General features: G+C 53.1%; 8 protein-coding genes across 8 annotated transcripts; 4 read left to right on the top strand and 4 right to left on the bottom strand.

Moving 5' to 3' along the window:
• Positions 1 to 1,043: 1,043 nt before the first annotated feature.
• On the bottom strand, positions 1,044 to 3,900 carry HER10_EVM0007839 (uncharacterized protein). Its single transcript, XM_035477382.1, has one exon. It carries the CDS (start codon positions 3,426 to 3,428, stop codon positions 2,481 to 2,483), a length of 948 nt encoding a protein of 315 aa, XP_035335115.1. The 5' UTR covers positions 3,429 to 3,900; the 3' UTR covers positions 1,044 to 2,480.
• Positions 3,901 to 6,845: 2,945 nt separating this feature from the next.
• On the bottom strand, positions 6,846 to 8,198 carry HER10_EVM0012160 (uncharacterized protein; the record flags this gene model as incomplete). Its single annotated transcript, XM_035481561.1, has 6 exons — positions 6,846 to 6,946; positions 7,005 to 7,182; positions 7,240 to 7,358; positions 7,411 to 7,747; positions 7,815 to 8,036; positions 8,097 to 8,198. The coding sequence occupies 6 exons, from the start codon at positions 8,196 to 8,198 to the stop codon at positions 6,846 to 6,848; spliced, it is 1,059 nt and encodes a 352-aa protein (XP_035335430.1).
• A 938-nt stretch (positions 8,199 to 9,136) lies between these two features.
• Positions 9,137 to 10,364, top strand: HER10_EVM0003481 (signal peptidase I). Its single transcript, XM_035473156.1, has 4 exons — positions 9,137 to 9,359; positions 9,410 to 9,624; positions 9,687 to 9,739; positions 9,794 to 10,364. The coding sequence occupies exons 1-4, from the start codon at positions 9,279 to 9,281 to the stop codon at positions 9,961 to 9,963; spliced, it is 519 nt and encodes a 172-aa protein (XP_035334808.1). The 5' UTR covers positions 9,137 to 9,278; the 3' UTR covers positions 9,964 to 10,364.
• Positions 10,365 to 10,698: 334 nt separating this feature from the next.
• On the top strand, positions 10,699 to 11,875 carry HER10_EVM0007510 (uncharacterized protein). Its single transcript, XM_035477065.1, has 3 exons — positions 10,699 to 11,091; positions 11,157 to 11,401; positions 11,460 to 11,875. The coding sequence occupies exons 1-3, from the start codon at positions 10,852 to 10,854 to the stop codon at positions 11,728 to 11,730; spliced, it is 756 nt and encodes a 251-aa protein (XP_035335091.1). The 5' UTR covers positions 10,699 to 10,851; the 3' UTR covers positions 11,731 to 11,875.
• Positions 11,876 to 12,013: 138 nt separating this feature from the next.
• HER10_EVM0010606 (uncharacterized protein) lies at positions 12,014 to 12,757 on the bottom strand. The gene is made up of 2 exons (XM_035480060.1): positions 12,560 to 12,757; positions 12,014 to 12,512 (listed from the first exon to the last, which is right to left on the bottom strand). Exons 1-2 carry the CDS (start codon positions 12,633 to 12,635, stop codon positions 12,016 to 12,018), a joined length of 573 nt encoding a protein of 190 aa, XP_035335312.1. The 5' UTR covers positions 12,636 to 12,757; the 3' UTR covers positions 12,014 to 12,015.
• A 924-nt stretch (positions 12,758 to 13,681) lies between these two features.
• HER10_EVM0009346 (Brf1-like TBP-binding domain-containing protein) lies at positions 13,682 to 16,461 on the top strand. The gene is made up of 2 exons (XM_035478836.1): positions 13,682 to 14,722; positions 14,756 to 16,461. The coding sequence occupies exons 1-2, from the start codon at positions 14,105 to 14,107 to the stop codon at positions 16,301 to 16,303; spliced, it is 2,166 nt and encodes a 721-aa protein (XP_035335231.1). The 5' UTR covers positions 13,682 to 14,104; the 3' UTR covers positions 16,304 to 16,461.
• A 2,256-nt stretch (positions 16,462 to 18,717) lies between these two features.
• Positions 18,718 to 19,414, top strand: HER10_EVM0000952 (uncharacterized protein). Its single transcript, XM_035470716.1, has one exon. The coding sequence runs from the start codon at positions 18,810 to 18,812 to the stop codon at positions 19,314 to 19,316; it is 507 nt and encodes a 168-aa protein (XP_035334612.1). The 5' UTR covers positions 18,718 to 18,809; the 3' UTR covers positions 19,317 to 19,414.
• A 246-nt stretch (positions 19,415 to 19,660) lies between these two features.
• HER10_EVM0008736 (uncharacterized protein) lies at positions 19,661 to 22,374 on the bottom strand. The gene is made up of 2 exons (XM_035478246.1): positions 20,971 to 22,374; positions 19,661 to 20,909 (listed from the first exon to the last, which is right to left on the bottom strand). The coding sequence occupies exons 1-2, from the start codon at positions 21,770 to 21,772 to the stop codon at positions 19,954 to 19,956; spliced, it is 1,758 nt and encodes a 585-aa protein (XP_035335185.1). The 5' UTR covers positions 21,773 to 22,374; the 3' UTR covers positions 19,661 to 19,953.
• Between the last annotated feature and the right edge of the window lie 1,210 nt (positions 22,375 to 23,584).

The raw sequence follows: 23,584 nt of genomic DNA, 5'->3' as shown, positions 1-23,584 counted from the left end.
CTGTCTCTCATAGTCTCATTTAGTCAGTCTGCATCACATCACACTTTGCTGCACCGATGGCACGCTGGCAAGGCCCCAAAGCCTAACGCAGTCGCCTCCCGAGTCCCGCGGTCTCATTGTGTCGTGCAGATTGACTAGTTTCGCACCTGACGTCTTTTCCCACCCGCAAAATGTCTCACCGGCCAAATGTTTACAGTTTGGAAGGGACTCGGGGACCTAGTGTATGAGAGAAGATTGCGCAAAAGGGAAATCGGGACCTGCAGAGGACGGGCTTCATCTTGCTTATGACTTCTATACTTCCTACAACATCTGTAGTGACATTATCCCATCTCTACGCGACATTTACAAACAGACATGTCTACAATGTTCCAAAGAAACAGAACTGTGGTAGTCGGAGCAGCCTCACTCAAGTGCCGAACTTTGGGGGTTCATATCCATCACACAGGCCACAGAGCCGAGTCGGCGCCTCGATAACCAAAAGGCAGGTTACATCTGTACCACATCTCCCAGGCACCGCCGCGCCAGAGGGGACGAACGTGCAACATCACGCCGGCGACGTCGCACGTTACTCGGGTCGCTTGGGTAGCGAGTGGTACTTGCCACCACGAACGAGCGCAGACGTCTGTGCCTTGTGGCGAGACAAACAATAACAACAATATTATCACTGCGATAGAGCCGAGAAACGATCATAACGTCGAGTCAAAACCCGTGCTTACGTGCGAATACTTGTTGATTAATTCAAATAGGTGCAGTCGTGTTTTATGTCTCGCTACATTGTCGAATGGGGATCGGCGTTCGTTTGAGGTTCTTGTCTCTCTTGGAAAAGCAAATAAATGGGCAGATGGCCCCTGTATGACTGCTTTTTCTCATGTTGTCTCTGGTCGCCTGACGATCGCTGAGGCAACTTGAACTTATGACCGAGACTTCTGGAAGGTGTGCGGATCGTCAGAGGAAGCATGGCATGAGTGACTGGTCAATCACAATTTGATAGAAACGCTTGGAGTGGTGATTACTAGGTGATTGAAATCATAACTGGATATAGGCTCGTGAGTCACTTAACATGCGGGTATACATCAAGAGAGCCAATCACACAGGGCATATAGTCACTTGGAAACATGCAAACAGTCACATAGAATAAGAAGAACAATCCATGAGGTGGCCGAAATTTCTCATTACCACGCCCTGACGAGGGCTCAAGCCAGGTCCAAGAGAACCAATCCACTAGGGATGATATTCCCAATCCGCCTAGGCTATATCGCAAAAGCAGGAACCAATGCAGAAAACCGCGTGAAAAAACAAGAGTTGCATCCTCCTAAAATTCCCAGAGACAAATGAGATCCGAAAGCATGTGGTGTGTTAAGTCGTTCAGTCTTGACATGCTTTGTTTGCTTGGGAGATTTTCCGTTTTTTTTGGTTATTGTTGAGTTGTTGATTTGGCAAGGCCAGAAGAAGAAGAATAAGAGCGCAAAAGTCTGGTCCTTGTTGCGCTGTTGAGAGTTGTACATGATCTTTTCCTCGGCCTGCCCTGGAGTCGGAGGCGGGCACATCCCGTACGTATCCTCAAGACATCCGTAATCTCAGAAAATGATGGAAAGAAGACAAAAAACACAATCTGTTATGGTAGCTGGCACCAAACTGATGTGCCCCGGTATGTCTAATACCGTAAACGCCCAAAATCCGTTGTTCCCGATGGAGAGATGAGAGTTGTTGTTGGAGTTGCGCCGTCCCCCGTAAATTGTCGATCCCAAGTAAGCAGAGTAGTTGAAGAGTGGAACAAACTTGGTGCTGGGGTTGGTGTCTTTTTTTTTGTCGTTATTTTGTGTTTTTGTGTAAAATCAAAAGGTAACAAGTCTCTTCTCCGTTTCGACTTCCTCCTCTTTTCGCTCTCTGATGAGCCGTTTGAGCCGTTCCCTTACCACCTACGAGTGAACGTGGAGTAAAGTACTAGAGCTCAGAAGGGGGTAGACGCCAGTGATTGGTAAAATGGAGAGATAGAGAAAAACCGCCCGGGCCCGGTATATCCTGTATTTGGGGGAATCTTTGTCCAGATGATGCGGAAGAGAGAGTTGAAAGCAAGAAGAGCGGGAGGAGTGTATCTCGTTTGCGGGGGGTATTAGTCCTCCTCGACTCCGGTAATCCACCAGAAAGGTTTATTCGGCCAACCTCGATGAGAAGTGGAGATGGGTTTTCAGAAAGAAAAGACAGCTCCCAAATGGTGACGATTCCAATCTGGTGTGGGAGAGAGGGGAGAAAGTGACGTGCCGGCATGAAAAGCAGACCTCCGTGGGATCGCAGTTCTCAGAAGACAACCTCCTATCCTTGTGATGCAAATCCGGAAGGCAAAGGACCAAAATGACAAGAAAAACAACCGTGTTGAACGCCGTGACAGTACCATGATCGCTTTTGTACATGTGTTTTCTGGCTGTGTCTGGTCGAGAGTCAACTCAACCAACAAGACCAAGAAAGTCAACCGAAACCTCTCAGACGGTCTTGGGTGTTCGCGCGTTGCTGTGGTCGATAACGTCGTCGAGGTGGTTGCACATGGCCACGAACAGGTCAAAGAAGAGCTTGCTACCGCCGCGCTCCATCTCGGCTTGCATGGTTCCGCTCCTCTTGAATGTCTTGCGACATCTGATGATCAGGGCGAGGTAGTGAGCGCGCAGCCGGGAGTCCGAGTCGGGGGTGTGGGCGTAGGCGTACTGGGCGGAGCGCAGGATGGTGCCGATATCAATACCGGACTGGAGACCCTGCTTACGCAGAGCCAGGCGCTTGAGCTCCTCGAGCCCGTACCGCTCCGCAGCGCAGTAGATGACGGTGTCGCGGAGGATGTGTTGCCCGCAGCCCGAGACAAAGATTGTTGCCTCACTCGCGGTGGTACCGGTAGTTGTTGATGTGGGAGTAGAGGGAACGGCGGCTGCGCGGCCGCCTCGGGGGGTGTTTTCGGGGTTGGGGGAAGTTTGGGGAGTTCCTCTGACGGCGTCCTCGAGCTCCCAAGAGTTGCGGTGCCTGTTGTGGACGAGGCGGGGGTAGTAGTCACCCTTGTAGAGGTACTCAAGGACGGAGGAGAAGATCTCGGGTTCTTCGTCGGGGAGGGATATTCTCTTGCTCTGCGACTCGAAGAACTGGCCTCGGCAGGCGGCCTCGAAGAAGGGCGACTGGAAGAGGACGTCCTCGTGAGCGGCAAACAGTCGACCCTCGCGTCCCACGGTCAAGGTGACGATGGGTGAAGGGGCCACGGACTTGCCCGTCTTGGTCGGCAGCGGCGCGGGGGCGGCTGGTGGGGCCATGGCGGGCTTCTCGTTGACGGACTGCTGCATTTTCGATAGCTTCTGGTGATCCCGGATCGAGCTTGACTTCTTCAGCCTGGACGTCTTGTCGACGCGGACATTGGGGTCTTGCGACCTGAAGGTACGCTTGAACAACGACATGACGGTTGTGGTTTGCTAAGAGAGAGCGGGCGTTGTAGGCCCGAAGAAGTTGTTGTTGCTGTTGCTGATGTTGTTGTTCTGATTAAGGAATGACAACTCGAATGGGGAACGATAAACTAAAGACAAGGGAAGCTGAGACGATGGAGTGCGCGTTGCCCAGGGACCTTATATGTCTTTGTCTATGGGATAAGAAGACTTGTAGAGAGCGACGAAATGAGCGAATAGAGGAGAGGGAGGAATGACGAAGTTGGAGGGGTGTTCGGATCGGAGGGGGGTGGTGGGGGATAGAGCGAGAGAGAGAAGAGAGTGAGAGAAGTGAGGGACGAGTGACACACAAAAAGATTGACTAGGGGTCCGGGGTGAGAGATGCCTCCTATGGAAAGGGAATTCAGTAACGAACGGCCCAAGGAGGTATTCCCAACTTGCAACTTTGCGACCCTTTTTTGGTTGTGGTTGAGGGGGGGGGAGGGGGAGAACAAGAGGGAAGAGGGGTGGATTGCGGAGGGGGGGCTTTCATATTTATACCATCACGTTAAGTTGGTGATGTTCTTAGGCTGGATCTCTTCTTTGGTAGGGTATCATTGGTTGGCGTCTTCCCAACCGCCGCATTTCTGGGTGGCGGCGGGAGGTGTGTTGCGTAGTGCGAGCCGCGTGTTTGATAGGACGAACACCAAGCACTCACTGTAAGTACTCGCAAGCACCCTCTTCACGCCAGAAGGTACTTGATGTTCACCAGGCAGGGTAAACAACTGGCGCGCGTTGCTGACGCTTGAAGGGGGAAACCTGGAACTGGTGCAAAGAGCTGAACGGCTATGAACGCTGTTGGGGCACATTGCCAGCTGCGGACCGGGCAGACATGGACAGCCCAGGCAGCATCTCAGCCTAACCACGACCAAAATGGAACGTCGGGGATGTCAGTGACTTCACCCGCGGTACTTGCCAACTGCCAGTCTACCACTCAGCTTCCACCGTTGCAGACTGTTAGGCTCTCTCTCTTCTCTGTGCTTCACCAATGGAACAAGGACATGGAAGCAGTGAGTGACTTCAGGATGGCAGCAAGTACCTTACTCGCAAGATGTAACGGCTCTATGACTGGACGGATACGCAATAGAAGACTGACACGAATGATTGTGAGAGAAATACGTACCTATCTTTTCTCAGGGTATCCGCCATGGAACCGCCGTGCCTCCAACCGGGGAGTAGCCGCTAAGGCACCCGACACTTTCCCCCTTTGCCTCAGGAGCAGACCTAAAAGTTGAGTCTAACTTCTTATCTGAGGTACCTCCTCGCATAGTATGTCTATGCGTGTGCCAGAAGTACTGTACAATAACACATACCGGTACTTGTGGAGGCTCCCTGGAACAAAACGGTCACCGGCCATCGGCCCTGGGCCCAGACCAGAGACCTCCCCCTCCCCTCCGTGCCTTCTCCGACCCCCCCGAGATTGGGAACGGGCCTCCCGGTGCGTTGGCAGACTGGATCTGGAGTACTTAGGTACCTCTGGGCAGGTATCTTTCTTCACCTCATGTTCTCAATTGGGCTTGGCTCAAGTACATCCATCTTGTACCTCTTGTTCCTTCTCCCGAATCCGCCAAGAGACATTCGGAAGGGTCCAAAGTCGGGAATGGCGGCCCAAGAAACCTCATCCGGAGACACCTCACCATCCTCGCATGCGCTGTCGTCAGGACCGCACGTGAGGTCGTCGCAACGCGGGGCTCCCTCAGTTGCGCGAGTCCTTGGTGGTTCTTCTCATTTCCCTCTTTCAGTTTCGGACTCGACACCTCAGGATTGTGTCACCTCCTGAACACCTCAGGACAGCATCTCAGGAGTCAAACGATACCTGCCTCATGGATCCCTCATGAACACCAGAAGAAGTCGCGAGAAGGCGGTCGACGACCCCTTGGCACCATCATTGGCTCGTTGCCCGGGTCATGAGCACCCATACCTACCCTCATCAAAGTGCCCAACAACCTACCTAGATTCCGTGATCGATAAGGTATCCGACTGATTCGGCCAAGCTGCCAACTCACTGACGGCTCGACATCTGCCCTTCCGGTTGGTGAGTTCGTCGTCTGGACATGCCGCCCACGGTTGCCATGGTTGCCATCTACTCTATCCTCGCAGGATCGGGACTGCTCGAGATGCTGCACCCTCTGCACCCTCTGCACCTCTGCACCCTCTGCACCTCTGCATCTCTCTCCTCATCGCCGCCTCCCCCGGATCGCCCAAGCTTCCGCCCTGCCACGCGGGATTGGATAGAGCCTCATGCTCTCTGCAATACTTGGAGACCTGAACTTGCGTGTAGGTGCCTTACCACGCAGTTCCTCCTCCCAGTTCACTGCCTTTCCACGACTGAGAGCTCGCCAGCGTCTACCTTCTCTCTCCCAGGCTGCTTCACATTGGTCTCAGTAGCGCCGTCGTGAACGCATTCAGACCTCACTGTCTCACTAGCCACAACCTAACTTTATTTCATCCAAACCACTCTGAACCCCATCCAAACTCGCTCAAAGCCGCATGAACGACAACTCTTTTCCATAATCAGTCACCTACCTTACCTACGGATACCTCAGTCACTTCTGAGTTGCCAGGCCAGTCATGCCGTTGCTTCGGACTCAACTTCTAGAATCCTCCTTCGGCTCGTCTCGACTCTCAACCCCTCCTCCTTTCTCAGCCCAATATCCCAGTATTGGTCTCTCTGGCCCATAGATCGATCCACGAACCCTTGCAACCAAACCCCTCCTCTTGCTCCCCCCTCCCACTTCCTCCTCGGACAAAATCACATCGTCAACTTTGCATCCCTCTTCGAGATTGGCGTTTGCCGCTAGTCGGGCAGATTCAGGCACAAAATCACCGCCGCCAATCATCAAGAGCCACCACGACCCCGTCCCGCTCGCTTGTCTCCCCCAATCCCTGCTCTCCGCCTGTCTTCATCGTCGGTAAGCCCAGTGACCTGCATCACCGCCTCAACACCGCTCCTTGCCCCCAGCTCCATGATCCATCCATCACTCTTCCCCTCGCGTCCCGTCCCGTCAACCCCCATGATACCATTACCTGCCAACCTTAGTCGTGGATTCCCCTTCCAAGTTCCCAGCAATCACAATTCATTCGTCAGACAGTGCCTCGGTCCCTGGAGATCTAGGAGTTGCGTGTTGGAAGTCATAATGCTCTAGGTTATTTTGGTAATCGTATGTTCACCCTCCCTGGCATCTTGCCCTCCACCGCCTCGAGCGGTACACTACACCATCCTCGACTCCAGCCCGATGCATGCCTTATCAATCCTACAATCTGAGGCATCCGTCCACTGTACCTATCAACGACGCATGGCCAAGCCCGATGGAACCGGCCACCACCGCCGTGCTCACCGCCCGTCGCCTGCCCCGTTCATCTCCGACAAGACCCGTCTAGACCGAAAGTCCCTCAGTGGCCCGCCACCGCGGCAGCGGCGGCAACCCGTCTCGTGTGGGCAGCTCGGGCCATGTTCTCGCGCATACCAACGAGACCATACATGAATGCGTACACTAGTCGACAAGTCAGTATCACCTTGGTCAAAGTCACCAAGTACCAGAGGGAACCCACTGATGGGAGCAAGGATTACAAATCCAATCGACGATGCCACCACGGCCTCACGGGATCCGACATTCTTCTCGTTCAGCCAGTAAAAGGCATCGGCGCCAGTCTCGACTTTGCCGATGGCTGCCCAACCGAGATAGAGACCCGCGAAGAAGATGACGCCCAAGGTGTGTGCGCCAACGCCCTGCCCGTTCCAGTCGTGTCAGTGTATGTTTCTTGCCTCAGGTACAAGACAACTCACAAAGGGGCGCTTGATGCTGTTGAGCCAGAAGATCTCAATGAGAGAGACGACCGATGTGATGCCGAAGAGGTTGATGATGACAAAGGCCTTGTACCAGCCCTTTCCGAAAATCTCCGTGACTGAGATTATGGTATTAGACCAAGTTAACATCAACAAGACGTCATGGCTTACAAGGTTCATGTGGCCCATTCTTGTGTGAGTCTTCCAAGCTGGTCCATTCGGATGCAAAAGAGTCCCCAATCATGTTGGCTATGGCGGAGCCTCCGGATGGCTGAGGCTTGGGGGGCTCTCCCGTGTTCTTGTCGTCGTGCTCCAAGGTAACAAACCAGTAAATGACTGTGTTCATGAAGGTAAAAACAGTTGTGATGGTGTAGAACAAGGTGAAGTAGAACTGTTTGCGAAGACTGGCCATGTCGTAAGGCAGTGACAGGGTTCTCAATGCCCAATACTCCCAGCCAGTGCTGGTCTCCTCGATGTGTGGATGATAGAGATGGGTGTAGGTCCAGCCCTAGGATTAATGATCGAGGTCAGCAACAAGTCATCACCGAGGATACCTACGCTGTTGGTTGACATACCAGTACGACCGCATGGTAGGCCAAGAGTAGAGAAAAGGTGACGACGGAGAAGTCAAAGACCACTCGCCAGTCAGAGTAGGGAGACTCTTCTTTTCGCAGCTTGTAATCAAGAACCGTAGCTCCGACTGCGGTCAAGTAAGCAACGATACCACCTCGAACCCAGCACAAGTGGTTCTGGGAGAAGGACCGCCAGGGTGAATGGCATGCTCTGAGAAACGCAGGCTAAAGAAGACAGGTTAATCGAAGCCGTGGAGATGCCTGGTAATTGACAATGGAGCTTACATGGTCTTGAACCTGGCCATAGGATGCCGGCGTGGGCAGACCATGTCCATCATGGTATTCTGACTGCCCGTGGAGCAACGGAGTGGTGACGGAGGCGTCCATCACGGTGGCTTCTCACGGAGGGTAGGCAGGATACTGAAGAGAGGTCGTCGAAGTTTGGAATCTGGGGGAGATGATGCTTTGGGTGCCCTGATAATGCTTGATCTACAGAAGAAGGCTGACGGCTTGTTGGCAAATACCAGGCAAAGAGCTTGAGGAAAAGACTGAGAGAGGATGTCAGGTCAAGGAGAAGGGGGATGCGATGGGAGAACGTGGGACAGAGACATGTGGAATATTTTAGAAGGGAGCTGCTGCCTTCCACCTGTCGGTGAATCTGCGACTGCCGATGTAGGCTATGACATCCAAAGAAGGAAGTCATGTCTGACATATGTGCCTGTCTCATTCATCCACGATAGCGGACGGAAGTGAGTGGTCTGTGATGCCCCAGTTGAGGTTTAGGAAGGAAGGTAACGGGCAGCGTCGGCTGTCAGTCAGTCAGGAAGACATTGTGCGTGCCACTTGTGGTAGATAGCAAGTAAGCCATTGAGATCAGATAAAGAGATCAGGGCTGTAACTTGATACTGGGAAATCCAGGATGGGTTTTGGTGAGTTCTTGTATTTCACTTGAACGCGAATATCCTAACTTTACCTATGGTGAGCAGGAGCTTATTGTGTTTGACCTGTAGCACATTCCTGCAGGAGGAATGGTGCTCAACGCATGTTATGGTTTACATTGGACTCGATTGATGCTTAAGCTGCAGGAATACTTCATGTACCATGACTTCTGTGGTTCTACCTACGAAGAAGGTGCAGCTCGCAGCTTGGAGATGTTGGATGAGGCAGGCTCACTGGACCAGAGAGCTCCAAGCAGGAGAATAAACGGTGGTCTGTGCACCACACCCGTCTTGAGCCGGCCGTTGGCGAGAACCGATAAGATAAGCAGAGTACGTACCTCAGGATCTCCATTGACACGTTCCACGTCTGCAAAACAGCTGGCCTGTGCTCTTGCTCTTGCCTCCAGCTTCAAGGAAGGTGCGTTGCTGGCCAGAACTCAACTCCAAACTGACCATCACGACCCGAAACCTGCCACCACCGACGACGCTACCAACAACACCGCCCGCACTTATCAGAACCGCCGGAAACATGTTGTCGAGTCTCGGAAACCCGCGCCAGGCAGCGTCGCAACTGCTCAACTTTGCGCTGATCCTCTCGACTGCCTTTATGGTGTGCACATCGGCCCTCCCCAAAGAAGCTCTTGCTAACTTCAGTGGCAGATGTGGAAGGGTCTTTCCGTGATTTCCGATTCCCCCAGCCCGATTGTAGTCGTTCTCAGTGGTTCCATGGAGCCTGCCTTTCAGAGAGGCGATCTCCTTTTCCTATGGAACCGCAACCTGATCCAGGAAACCGACGTTGGCGAGATCGTTGTCTACGAAGTCAAGGGCAAGAACATTCCCATTGTTCACAGAGTGGTTCGCAGATTCGGCTCTGGGTAAGCTACTTTTACACTCTGTCTCCCATTGCCTTCCTTGCTGACCGAGAGGCTCGTTAAAGACCGGAAGCGAAGCTCCTTACCAAGGGCGACAACAACAACTCCGATGACACTGGTTCGTGGCTCCGTCCCTCAGAGTTCTCCGTGAGTAAAGACTGACAAAAAGCAGAGCTCTATGCCAAGGATCAGGACTACCTTGTGCGCAAGGACATCATCGGCAGCGTCGTCGCATACATCCCCTTCGTCGGCTACGTTACGATCCTCCTTTCAGAATATCCGTGGTTGAAGACGGCAATGCTGGGAATAATGGGCTTGGTAGTGGTGCTGCAGAGAGAGTAGACTCGTCATTATGGCCAAAAATTGATACCTACATTCGAGACCAGCCAGGAGCCATCGAGCGCCCGAATCGCGAAAGTCGTTGCAGAGACCAACAATATTGGAGAAACAGCACATTCGCGGTTTTCTGGGTAGCCGTGACGGCGATACTTGGATTGATTGATTTCGATGACCGAGGGGGCCTCGGTCTCGTACATAATATTTGGTGGGGCCTTTGCCAGCCACCGCTGCGCTTCTGTGAACTGAGACAGACATCCGGAAGAATTACCATTGTATAGCTGACGACCAATGCTGGGGTTTACAGACATGAGAGAGTCATATTGCCAGATCTTTCAGTGGAAGAAAACCTCCAGCGCAGCGGCAACCGAGGTCCAGGCATAAGTCCCAATATATTTCTCATCCCCTCGAGGACCGTCATTCCCTCGATCTCGCAATCGTAGTGCATCTTCAGCTCTCGTGGCGCGAACTGGGGTTTCTTTGTGTCTACGCAGTAGTGTAGGCAGCCAGCGGCACAGCTGACAGGGTTCTGCTTAAGGCCCATATGAGCCAAAATAGTGGTCCAATGGCAAGACCCTGATCTCCGCCGCCAACTGGTTCTAGCCCAGGGGCGCCGTCCTTTTTGGGACGCGATTGTTACCGCGCCGGTGCCTGTATCATGCACCAAACCGTTAGAAGAGCGGCACAGTCGTGCGATAAAATGAGCCAAAATTCCGGTGCCGAAAATTTGAGCCAACGCCTGTGCCTCTTGCTCCTTTTCGGTTCGCGTTGAAAGCGCCATCGGCTTCGTTGTCGCTCATTTTGCGGTTCGGACTACACCAGAATCGTGGACTCTCGTATTGCAAAGTCGCTGTCGAGGTGTGTAAGACGCTCACTGAGCCACTCGGATTCATCATGGCTTCAACCCAGTACGCACCACAATCGCAGTACGCACCGCCTGATGGCTTCGAAGGCTACGTGCCATACGCGCAACAAGCTCCTCGAGAAATCCCGTTCAGCGCAAAATGGCACCGAGCAAAGATTGTCATTCGCGGCTTCAATATTGCGTTCAGCGCCATCGTCCTCGGCATCTCGCTCTCTCTCATGTTTTACTCATTTTCAAGTTCATTCTATCTTGTATTCAGCGGATTCCCCGTAAGCATTTTGCTCCTAGCATGGCGGTTGAAATTGGGAACACTTGATATCTAACCGGCTTGTAGGCAGCCGCCCTTGTGTGTTGGGAAACCTCTGAACTCATCACCATCTGCGCGAGAGGGGGGAGGCGTGGAATCCATCCCGGAGCTCACGTCGGAATGCACTTGCTCTTCTGGCTCGTCTTCATGGTGGCCACGGGATGGGAGATTGCAAATGTTATCCTCCGCGACGGTCCGCGGTCGTGGGTGTTGAGTGGTGGCCAGGTCACCTCTATGCAGGATACTGTAATGGCGTTCACTGCCCTCTTGTTGTAAGTACTCGATATGAGTGTTTCGGAAAGCCTCGGGATGATCGCTGACACCTCATAGTATCGACAATTTCACCCTCTTCGTCCGCGCCTGTATTGAATGCAAGCAGCGCAATGCTCGCCCCCCTCCCGTTTACATGGTGCCAATCAACGGGCCGCCGCCGATGCAGCCTGCAGGTTCATATCAGCCCTACCCGTACTCGCCGCAGCAATCTTCTTTTCAACCGCAGCATGACAAAGGCCAAATGACAGGAGCCAATGTTGATACAACTGAGAGGGCAGCCGAAACAGGCCTAGACGGGACGTACTACGGCCCCGGAAGCCGAGCTTGATCAAGCACTGTTGGATGAGGGCAGAGGAGGACCTTGGATACTTGGTATGGAAAACGGATGATACCCGAATATTGGAAATAGGGGGCTGAATTCCATCGAGCAATGTAATACAATGTTCATGGCGCTGGGCCGTGACATACTAGACTTAATTAAATAATAAATAATCTATAATCACGACTTCGATTGCCTGTGACCATTGCATCTTTGAAGATGTGCATTGTACCATTTTCGAGCACCGAAATTGTCATAGATACATTCTTTGTATTTAGCTATCTTGTTCAACGCTCACTCAGACCACTGCACGTCAAAATCCTTGAACTGAACCTCAAGATCGCTCTTGGCATCTTTGGCAGGCCGAGCAACCAGAGCGCCAACAGTCAGATTCCAATCCTTGCCAGTGCAGTCATCGTCTCCAAAAACCCAGCAAATCTCACGCAGCGGCAACTTGGTGCCGTCCTGCTTCACGTAGTACACCCAGAAGCTCGGGCCCATGAAGTCGCGCTCCTGTTCGATGAGCACAGTGATGCTCTTGGTGTCCTCAAAGGCGGCGAGAGGGGTAATGCTCCAGTCGGCCCAGCGGTCGCAGGCGACGGTGCTGAGCTGTGGCGTGCCTTGGTAGTATTCCAGGCCGGTCTTGATCCATCTCTTTTCGCGGCCAGAGTTAGAGTCAAAGGTGACGATGAGGCCTGCTTGGTCGTACTGTTCGGTCCAATCTGCGGTGAATGTGATTTTGGCAGACTTGAATTGGCTTAGGGGCTTGGCCGGAACCGTCTTTGTGGGAGCTGGGTTTGTTAACTTGCGGCATATGTGAGGAGGGAGTCGAAGTTACCATCGTAGACGTTGTGAGCAGGCGGCTTCTTCCATACGTCTGTGTTGGGGGCAGCGGAAAGGGTAAAGGAAGACATGATTAACTAGATTAGGGTATCTTGATCGTGTGGTACTCGCCAAGAATAAAGAGAGTTAATGTGTATGAATTGCGTGGATCTACCGAAGTTGAGAAAATGAGGTATGGAATAGTGATGGGTGCTTGGAGGTTTAAATAGGCTTGAGCAAGAGTGGTATTGCGGCTGTTTCTGCACCGGACACTTCAGTGCAGATGGTGTGAGAGTTACCAAGTAAGCTACCTACTTGGTGACTTCACGCACTTGCCCCGCAGTAAGCAACACGAAGTATTCATACTTGTAGGTTGTTTGCCGATCTAAGGTGTCATGCAGGGTCTCTTCACCTTGTGTCGTTGTGACGGTGCAATGGGCCGATAAGCCGCCCATACCGAAACCGATTTCACAGTACTTAAAGCGCAATTGGGTTTCCGGGCTTTTCATAAGAGCCAGTAACACAAAGAATCATGGTGAGGAGTATCAGTTCGTAGCGCTATAGACCTGAAAGGAGAAGCTACGCGAGTCTTCATTCCCACTTAGAATGCTTATGAATCCAAAGAGGCCTCATGATCAGGACAAGTGTCGAGAGAATGTTCGCTTGAACCTACATGTCACTGCAAGTTGCCCCGCGATTCCCTCAGTACGCGGGGCAAAGCAGAAGTGACTCGGCCCGCAGGTGGGAGAGCCCAGAGGATTGGCTGGCGCCGGTTACCAGCGGAGTCTCCGCCGATATGCATTGCTGGGAATACTGCCTAATTAGGAAGCAGTTCCAGCAAGGTAAGTTCAACCGATCGAGTTCTTCAAGTCGATAACAGGCAACCTTCAGTTCAAGGGACAAACAATCTCAACAGCCACATCGGTGAGGCGGTAGATGTGGCTGTAGATATCTCCGTTGCGTTGTTGAAATAGTTGTGAAGACGGACGCAGATTCGAACCAGCAGCTCTGGAACAAACACGAAAAAGTGGATATTCCCTTTTATGGAAGGTAACGGAGATTGACTCAGCAAATGCCTACATCCCACCACTGACTGCGCACCTGCCTCCCATCTCACAAACGTGCACCTTCCCCCGCTCGACCATCTCGTCGCCAACCCCACAAAATTTCCCATTCTTCACCTCATTTCGCCAACCACCAGTATCCCTCTGCAGACAATCCATAGCAGACTCCGTCTTCAATTCACTTACACTCTATTCGCCCATCGCATTTCTACTGCCCACATCACCGAACGCGTCGACAACTTCCCACCGAGCCACGCCTGCGCACGCCATTGTCTTTATCCACGTTGTCGAAGGTGCGAAGGTGAAGTAGACTGGCAACCTCTGTAGCCTGGTGCTGGAGGAAAGGGGACGTTCACGAGGCCATTCACAACTTCGCATTCCGCATCTCCCGAACGCCCATGCTGCAAACAACTCTACTTTTCTCGACAAAATTCTCCTAGGCCTCCCGACACCCCATCGAGTCGCCTCCGCCTTCGCAGGGCGCCGACATCGAAACAATGTCCTCCTTCCTAACACCCACCAAGAAGTCCCAAAAGCCGGCTGCCAAGTCGAAGCCTTTCCAACCACCAAACCGCATTCGAGCCATTCGCGAGCAAGCCGAACGCCAGCAAGCTAGTGCCGCCGCCGCCGCAGCCAACGCTGCTGCTCAGGCACAACAGAACCGAGCAAGACCCCCTACTGTCGCCATCTCGAATCGTCCACAATGTCCGAACAAGGCCTGTGTCAAGCCCAATGTCGTCGACGGCATCTGTCAAACCTGCGGTCGAGTCGCCGATGACAGCAACATTGTTGCCGAAGTTCAGTTTGGCGAGACCTCTTCCGGTGCCGCCATGGTACAGGGAAGCTATATCGCCGCTGACCAAGCTGGTGTGAGGAGCATGGGCCCAGCCTTTCGCCGCGTTGGTGGCTCCGACGACAGAGAGAAGACCATCCGCGAGGCTCGCGCCCTGATGCAGGGTTATGCTCAGCGCCTCAATCTCAGCGATAACACTGTCAACACCGCTGTGCAGTGTTTCAAGCTCGCCTCCCAGTCAGGTTTCACGCAGGGTCGAAAGATCATCACCGTCGCAGCTGTCTGCCTCTACGCTGCATGCAGAATGGAAAGGCCGTGTCGCGTCATGCTCATCGATATCGGTGACATTATCCAGGTCAACGTGTTTGTATTAGGAAGAACCTTCAAGGCGTTGACCAGGACTCTTTGCCTCTTCCCAAGCGGAGAGTCTCCGGTCTTCCCGGAAGACATCATCTACCGATTCGCCTCCAAGCTCGAATTCAAGCATATGACCAATCGAGTCGCCGAAGATGCTGTCCGCCTTGTCCGCCGCATGAAGCAAGATTGGATTGTCATGGGCCGTCGTCCGTCTGGTATCTGTGGAGCGTGTCTTCTGATGGCTGCGCGGATGCACAACTTCCGGCGAACCGTTCGAGAAGTTGTTTATATTGTTAAGGTCACGAACCACACCATCCAGGAACGTCTCGAGGAGTTCAACGTGACGGAGACCAGTAAAATGACGGTAGAAGACTTCTTGTCCCAAGATTTCGGCTCTAGCTCTCACGACCCCCCGTCTTTCTACCGGAACACCGAGGCTTGGCAAGCGCAACAGGCAGAGCTTGGCAAGAAGCGTAAGCGAACTATCATAGACGACGGTGATAACAACAGAACGACACCTGCGCCCTCTCTGCCACCGCCTGATCTGTCTGCAGCGCCGACTATTGAGTATCGCCGAGATAAGGACGGCTACATTATCCCCCCTCTCCCGTCGAAAATTGCCGTCAACGAGCCAGCTTTAAGGGATGCTAACAGCACCCAACATCTTGAGGGCCTGGCTCAAGAATTCGGCGACGCCGAGAAGGAAAACGAAGAGTCATCGCAGACGGATGCTGGTAGTGAAAAGACGCGGCAACCGAAGCCGTCGTTGCCAATCAACGAAGAGTGGGAGGAAGATGAGGCCGAGATGGAAGATCAGATCTCGGAAATTATGAATGATCCCGAGACCTACGAGCACGCCAAAGCTTTCAGCAACGCCGAGCAACGAGCTCGCATCCACTCGATCTGGGCCCTTCAGCAGCAACCAGACAAGGCTGTCTCAATGGCGCCGGAGGTTGGCGAAGACGAGTTCGCCGATGATCCCGAAGTTGCGAACTGCATGTTGACTCCTGATGAGATCAAGATCAAGGAGCTTCTGTGGGTCAATGAAAACAAAGACTGGCTGCGCGCGTCGCAGGAGCGTCTGTTCCGCAAGAAGCTGGAGGAGAAGAAGCCTAAGAAGGATCGCAAGCGGAAGAAGCGCCCTCGTATTGGCGAAGGCCAGACGACACCTGCCAGCACACCGGGCGAGGCTGCTGTGAATGTCATGAAGGAGCGTGGTTTTTCGAAGCGCATCAACTACGAGGCTATCCGGCAGATGTTCGACGTCGCTGGTCAAGGTGACCCTGGCTCCCGGCCTGAGAGTGAAGCTGCGAGCCGTCCTACGAGTAAGGCGCCTAGTGTTGTGGATGACCACTACGACGAAGAAGAAGAGGAAATCGAGCCCATTGATGGCGACGGGGGCCATGAGCACCAAGACGACGAGTACGGTGGTGGGGATGACTACGATGACATGGGCGACGAATCCCACATGTACGATGAGGACGATCAGGGGATGGGCGAAGACGATGACGACGACGACTTTGGTCTCAACGACGACGATGAGTGAGCATACTCAGTCGCGCAATGTCTTGTCTTTTAGGAATTGGGCCAATCGTGGAGGATGGCTTGCTTGTGTTTGATACCCCATGAGCTTCGAATTTGTCGAGGCCCGGCTGCGCTGCCCATGCACATGATTGCGCGTCTTATGGATAGAGCATCTTAGACCAGAACAGCAATCTGCATAGACTTTTTGGCAGGACCTTTCGACTCAACTGGCGTGTTTGTGATATCTACTACCACCAGCATCTTCACCATCAGCTGTGATGGTTTGAAAGCGACCCCGCTTCCGCACTTGGAGCATCCTTTTGGACGATCCCTGGCATCCATATTGTTGAAATGAAATCACAAAAGCTACCATGTCAACAAGTCACAAGCTTGGAAATTGCGGATGCCCCTTGCTTCCTTCACCTGCCTTTCCGGCTGTCATTGAAGTTTCCGTCATGTCTAAGACGCTGGGCCGTCCGCGACCCACCCTGTTCCGGCCGGACATTGAAGCAGCCTTCAAGCAGCCGCCATCCGTCACCCCTCAAGCCTTCTTCACCTAGACTTGGAACTTATAACGCGCATATACCAGAGGCTATCGCTAAAGGGCCAAGGGCCCCTAGCTCCCGCATCGCCGAAGGGGAGGCCAGAGAAGCTCTTGCTTCGCACACGCAGAGCTCCTTCAGCAGTCAGCCGGCCTCGGCTTTCATCGGAAAACAAAGGATACGGCCGGGTGGCGCAATGGCAGCGCGTTGCTTTCCGGTGGCAAAGGTTCTGGGTTCGAGTCCCAGCTCGGTCGATTCGATTTTTGATTCCCATGGGAATTGTCCGTATCCTTTTGATATACAATGTTGATCAATTTGAATGAGATTTGGAGAGTAAGGGTGGCCAGACTTGCTTTGTTTTGGCTGTCAATAAGTGGGTCTTGTAGTGTGAATGGCAACGGTTTCCGAATAGCGGCTGCTTATACACATCTGACTTAATTGGTCTTGCAGAAGATGGAGAACTATGTGGTAATTGGGCGCATACGATCATGGAATATGGTTCTGTTCTCCACATCTTTCTTGGGAGGGATAACATAGAATTGATTATGACTATCTGGTGTCTTTCTTGTCACTTACCATCAATGTGTTGGGGCATGTGTTGACGGTAGGTACCTCGGACCATTCTCATCAAGTATGACTGACAACTCAATGACGCCCCTGCTGTCTCGTTCCCATAACCGCCAGACTCTCTAGAATTAGACTTGAAATTGCCACTTTTTTGTCACTTCGACTGAGTTCATTTCCTGTGATCTCTTCTGCCTGGCTGGACGTCGAGTTATAGCTGGGGGTATGAGAGCATTAGACGTGCAGAGGTGGATTTGGCATCACTTGAAGGACTGTCTGACTTGAATTATGCCCACGAAGATAAACATAATTGTACAGTAGAAGAAGACCTCCATGTTCACGAGATTACGGAAAGACCGGATTTGGAAAGGCGAGATGGAGCTGGTCATGTAGTTGGCAATTAAGCTCAATCAATGTTGTCTTTAGACTTTGCCAATTGGAGTGACAAGGTCCCCAAAGTGTAGGTAGGTATGTAGGCTGCCGTACTCAGCCAACCCGAATCTCAATCGCCCTTTACATATTTCGTCAGAACAGAAGGAAATGACAAACCTGCCATCGCATCCTCCAATGTCAACCGCCTCATTAGACGAAGTAAAAGCTCGGAGGAACCATTGGCTCAGGTCCAAAAAGGCTAAAAGCCCGCCAACTCGCACCAACCATGATGTCTGGCCGCCCTCACAGTCAGCCACCCGCCCCGAGTCGCGAAAAGAAAAGGCCAATGCCGGAGCCGGACTGTGTTTACGCCGTCCAATGGCGGGCGTTTGCGCACCTACTCTCGTGTCGGGCAAGTCACATCGGCAGGCACCTTGCAAGGCTTGCATGAGGGGAAAGAGGGCAGATCAGCGGGGGTGTTCAGGGGGGAGGAAGGCCGGAATCTGGGGTAAGATCCCTGCGCTCCTCGGCTTGGAGGTGTCGTGAACTGCTGGCTGAGCATGTGTTCGTGATGGGGACGACACGGGTAGGTGTTTGTTCTGTGGGGGAGCTGGGGCACGTTGGGTAGATGAGCACATGGGGTTCTCGGCCGAGGGGGCATGTGAAGCTTTCTGGTTTCCAGGATTGGGACGGCACGATCCTACGTCGCCTAAGTCTTGATGTGGTAATTGAGTGTCCTTGACCGATGGTGTTTGCGGGCGAATATGACCTTGATGGAAGGTCGCTAGATGTTGAATAGGCGTGATAGGCGGAGGAACATGAGCCAACATGCAAGCTAAAATGTAGTTGATGTGACGAGGACAACGATGATGTTCTGGAATCGTACGAGCAATGAGTATAAAGAGCTGGTGAAGGTCGCGATATTCAGGATGGTGTCTCGGTCAATCAGCAGCCTCAGATTCAGATTCAGATCCAGATCTATACCTTTCTCAATACTAAAGCAAAGCTCTCGGTTGTGTTAGTCCTCAGAGACCCTCAACCACAGAAAACATGCTTCTCAAGTTTTCCCTCCTCGGCCTCTTCGCCACCTCAGTCCTCGCCGACGGCGCCGCCATCGTGGCCGCCATGGACGAGATCGCGGCCCAGAACACGGAGCTGGGTGACACCGTGTCGTCCTGGGATGGCGGCCTCTTCGGCACGCTCCCCATCATCATCGACTCCACCAAGCTCCTCATCAAGATCAACGAGGCCACCAAGGTCGCCGAAGACTCGGAGCCCCTGACCGCCCTCGAGGCCATCGGGGTGGCGCAGGCGACGCAGAAGCTGTCGAGCGGCGTGCAGACCACGCTCACCGCCGTCGTCGACGCGAAGCCCAAGTTTGACAAGCTCCTGCTGAGCCCCGTCATCCTGCTCAACCTCAAGTCCGAGCAGAGCGCGACGGACAAGTTCAGCGCGGCTGTCATTGAGAAGGTCCCCGAGGCGTTGCAGGCCTTCGCTAAGACGCTGATTGAGCCGATTGATACGGCGTTCAACAATGCCATTGACACTTACAGCTGAGTCAATGCATCGGCCGGCTGGAATACTTATGAGCGAGAGGATTGGAAGAGTTATTTATAATGAAGAACGACTGTTGTGAGGTTGGGGCGGGCTCGAGGAGACTGGACGATGAACCCCTTCTTGTACATACTTGATGTCTTTGGACATATCTTCGTGCAGAGCAAACGCAAATCTAGAGTCTTATCTCACCCATCGTTATGGCTCCCAAGCGCGGACCAATGTGTCGTCACAGGATTGATTAGGTAATGCAAGACAGGCACATAATAACGGCACACAAGGTAGGATATCATGATTTTCATTGATACGAAACTAGGAAACAGGCTGCAGCTTCAGACCGTGACAGGGAGACTCTTCCCACCAATAAAAACTGGTCGGTTGTATGGGGCTGACTTTGTTCGCTCTTCAGACACTTGCTTTCAAGGTCTATGACTTTTGCGCTTTTGTCTACCGTCATTCCCGTCGATTCGACGGGCAGTGTAAGAATGTGTAACATAAGAAAACAATAGGGCAACGATAGCCAATGTGTATGAGGCCAGGGATGGCAGGTGCCTATTACTTGAGGACACCTTGCCACGCCATCCTCAACCGTTTTTTGTCGCATTAAACATGCCGGAAAAGTCAAACACTACGGCATCGGCTAGATGTGTAGCAAGTTGACGTCCGAGATGCTGCGATGGCGCTTGTGGCCCATGGGCATCTCACTAGATGCCTTGCGTTTTTGTGACATGGACTCTAGAGGACTGCGCGCTGCGTCACGCATCTGCTTCTTGGATCGTCGAAGGGGCGTCAAGGGAACGGCTGCAGTTTCGAAGCGATCTGACTTGAGACCACGCAGAGCAGTGTAGTTGTATGGACTGCTTAGGGCGAGGGAGTCTTGCGTGGCCTTGTCGCTCAGAATGAGACGTTGGTTGATCTGGTCGCGACGGAATGCTCCCACGTTGGTGGCGTTGATGTGGGAGTGGAGGTCAACATCGCTGGAAGCGGTGCGTGGTCGAGCAGGGGTGGAGTTCAGGGGATCGGCGTCCCACTGGTTGTCCTCGTCTTCATCGGCAGAGGACCGGCCCTCGTCGAACTCGATGAAGTCGCTGATGTTGAGAGACTTTTCAACCTCGTCATCCTCCTCCTCATCGAATCCAACATCCGAGCTCTCATCGGCAGTATTGGGTTCGGACTGGAAGGGAAAGAAGGCCTCGGTAGGTCCCATGGCCTGAGTGTTGAGGTAGTCACCAAAGGTATTGGATGAGAACATTGCACTCATCATAATCTGTGCAGAGCTGCTCATCATGGGAGAGGGTTGGTTCTCATCAATGGGGGCCAGGAATTGGAAGTTGAACTGTTCGGGAGACAGATCAAGCTGACGGCGACGATGGGGAGTGAAGATCATCATCTTTCGTGAAATGGGGTTCACAACAGCAATGGGCTTCCGCTCAGAGTTGTCGAGGTTGAAGCGGCCGACACGCGGCTGTCCACGGTGGCCCTTGACCGGATGATCCGTGTCGGAATCATCCCACTGATCCGCGGAGGGTTCGGGACGCTTAATCTTGCGGCGGACAACTGGCTCCGGCTCATCTTCTTCAGTGGTATCACCATCAGCTAGTTGGGCGAGTTAGCAATCACACATTCTCATTGTTCTTGTCACAAAGAGCAAACTCACTCTCATAGCCGTCTAGCTCTTGGGTTTCCTCAAGCGCTGCGACCGGAGTGGGCATCTCAGAGAGTTCGCCGGTGGTCATGGGAGTAGCAATCGGCGTATCATCATCGCCAAGTTCCTGAACGACAGCCTCAATATCTGAGTCTGCGTCAGGGGCGTACCCATAGGCTCCATGATAATCGCCATGGTAGTCCCAGAATGAATTTGAGTTTTCAGACTCGTCGTTTTCATCATCCTTTTCAATCTCGCGACGGAAGGCTGGATCGAGAGAGCTCTGATCGACAAAGATGTCGGGGAAGAAATCGGCATGATCATCTTCCGTATCGGTGGAGTCGGAATCACTCGAGGGAACATCGAAGCGCACGTGGCGCTCCGCAGGACGGTGGTGGTGATCAGAAGCAGCACTTTCGTCAACCTCTGACATGATACCATCCCAACTGGCGGCATCCTCAATGTCTGCTGCGCCATCATCTTCGTCTTCTTGCTCTTGCCCCTCCTCTTCGTCTTCTTCTTCTTCGTCGTCGTCATCATCATCATCATCGTCATCATCCTCTTCTTCTTGGACAATGGGCGGCCGGGGAGGAATCGGGATGCTGGGGGTAGGTAGCACCTCGTGGAGAATATGTTCCTCCTCGGCCGCGTCGACATCTTCCTCGTCATCGTCAGAAGAATCACTGATATCTTCGACAGCAGAATATCCTCCTTCGTCAGACAGGTCGAAGGAGGACGAAGAGGTAATAGAGTCGCGACGCTTGGCGGCTTTTCTCGAGGCCGAAGAAGCCTTGTTGCGAACGTTGCGTGACATGGTTGGTAGTGGTTAGGCAGGGGTTGAAACCCAATATGGTAGTATTCGGAGGGGTGGGAGTTTGTCTGGAAAACCGGCGCTAATCAATGCCGTGCGAATGCCCAACAATGTGTATGGTTGTGTATTGTATGTAGTTTGCTCTCTTGGTGAGCCTTGTTTGTAGGTCTAGGGCGGCGACTGGATTATCGTGTCTTAGGTCGGATAGAGGGAGGGGTCGTGGTAGTCGGATTAGGTGGAGGTGAAGATATTTTCTTCAAGCGAATAGGCTTCTCGTAGCCCGGTGAATAGTGGGCTTGTTGATCGATTCTAGTGAAAAGCGATGCAGACTTCCGTCAATGGGCCAGAGACGTCCTCTCAATGAGGGCTCTGGACAGTGAAAGCCTGTGTGAACTTCGTCGGGAAACAGAATGGATTGAATGTCTCGATGGGCTGCTGGACTGCAGAGGTGCCTGCGCAGGGGCACCTCCGCAGTGGGCGTTTACAGCTCAGCGAAAGCGGCGGACATGATTCTCGACGAAGTGTGTGTTTGTTTCTAGATCCTTTTCAAGGTTGTAGGGCGACTTCGTTGTCTCGTGGGGTTAAATTGGTTTTGATGGTTGAGATGGAAGAGAGGAAAAAAAAGAGGGAAGAGGACGAGAGGCACCGGGATTCCGAAAATAATATGGCTCCCCCAGTCGCCCCGTCCTTGGGTGTGGAGCACCCAATCGAACTTTTTTTTTTTTTTTTTTTGGTGGGCTGCTACGCTGTAGGTACGTAGTGTGGGATACGTACCTACCTGGTGGCTGTTGCCGTTTGTCGCCCAAACTTTTTCCTCCGTGCCTCCTTCTCCATGCTGAAAGTCTCCCGTTCTGGTGGGGTCTCAAGGTGTGGGAATCTGCGGCCCCGAGTGCCTTCCCACTGCTGCCATTGTCTGGTACTCTGGTTTGCTGAGAGTGGGTAGCGAGACGGCGCTATCCCTCATCCGGCACGCCGTCACCGCCTTTTCGCGGTCTGTTCCCCCCCCCGGCGCTCCTACAATTGCCCTGCAGGCGCTGAGAATCCGCTGGAGATACGGCGTCATTTAGTGGATAATGTCAGTGAAATGTGGAGGAAAGGACCCTGTGTGGAAAGGCTAGCAACAGCAAGTCAACCGCGCCCCTCCTCGCCTCGAACCTGGTAGGTGCCTTTCACAGGCGGCAGCACGCACAGCACAGCACAGCACGCAACCGTGGCAGCAACGTCAACCTCATCAAACCATTTCTGCCCCTCCCTCGACCTGTGTCACCTCACTCTCCCGTCTGTTCCAAGCTCTTCTTCCAGGCACATAACACACTACGTACTCCGTAATGGATTTTGACCCCTCCATCTGTTGTCACCCGTCAGGCTGGTCCAGATCGAGGGGGAGGGGGGACAAGCTGATCCTTCCTCCATTGTGGCAGATCCAATATCCAATCCTTCCCTCATGACCCGCCGAACACCTCTTGGGCTCACATACACACTGCGTAGGCTCTTCTCAGTATCGAGAGTTGTTTGTCGTAGTCTTGCTGATCCGAATGGTTGACCATAGCGGAAGAGGGAGGTGGTCACCACCCATCGTACACCGCAACGCAGCGTTGACGCTTCATTCATGAACAGCGGCAAGTCCAGGTGTCAACTGGGAGCAACCCATAGGCTACTACTCGTAGATGGGGGAGAGGCGCAGCTGTGGCCTCGAGATTGTGCATTGCGGTCTCCACAGGGTCAAGCTCCTGACTCCTGAGTTCTGCCTCTTGAGCCTTGACAAGCACCAAGCAAATTCCTCTCACGTAACCCCACTCACTACTCCGTAGGTAC

The sequence above is a fragment of the Colletotrichum scovillei genome, assembly GCF_011075155.1.
Source record: "Colletotrichum scovillei strain TJNH1 chromosome Unknown Contig00004, whole genome shotgun sequence".
In the NCBI taxonomy this organism is placed as follows: domain Eukaryota; kingdom Fungi; phylum Ascomycota; class Sordariomycetes; order Glomerellales; family Glomerellaceae; genus Colletotrichum; species Colletotrichum scovillei.
Note: the sequence above shows the minus strand (reverse complement) of the source record. Positions and strands in the feature narration are given on the sequence as shown.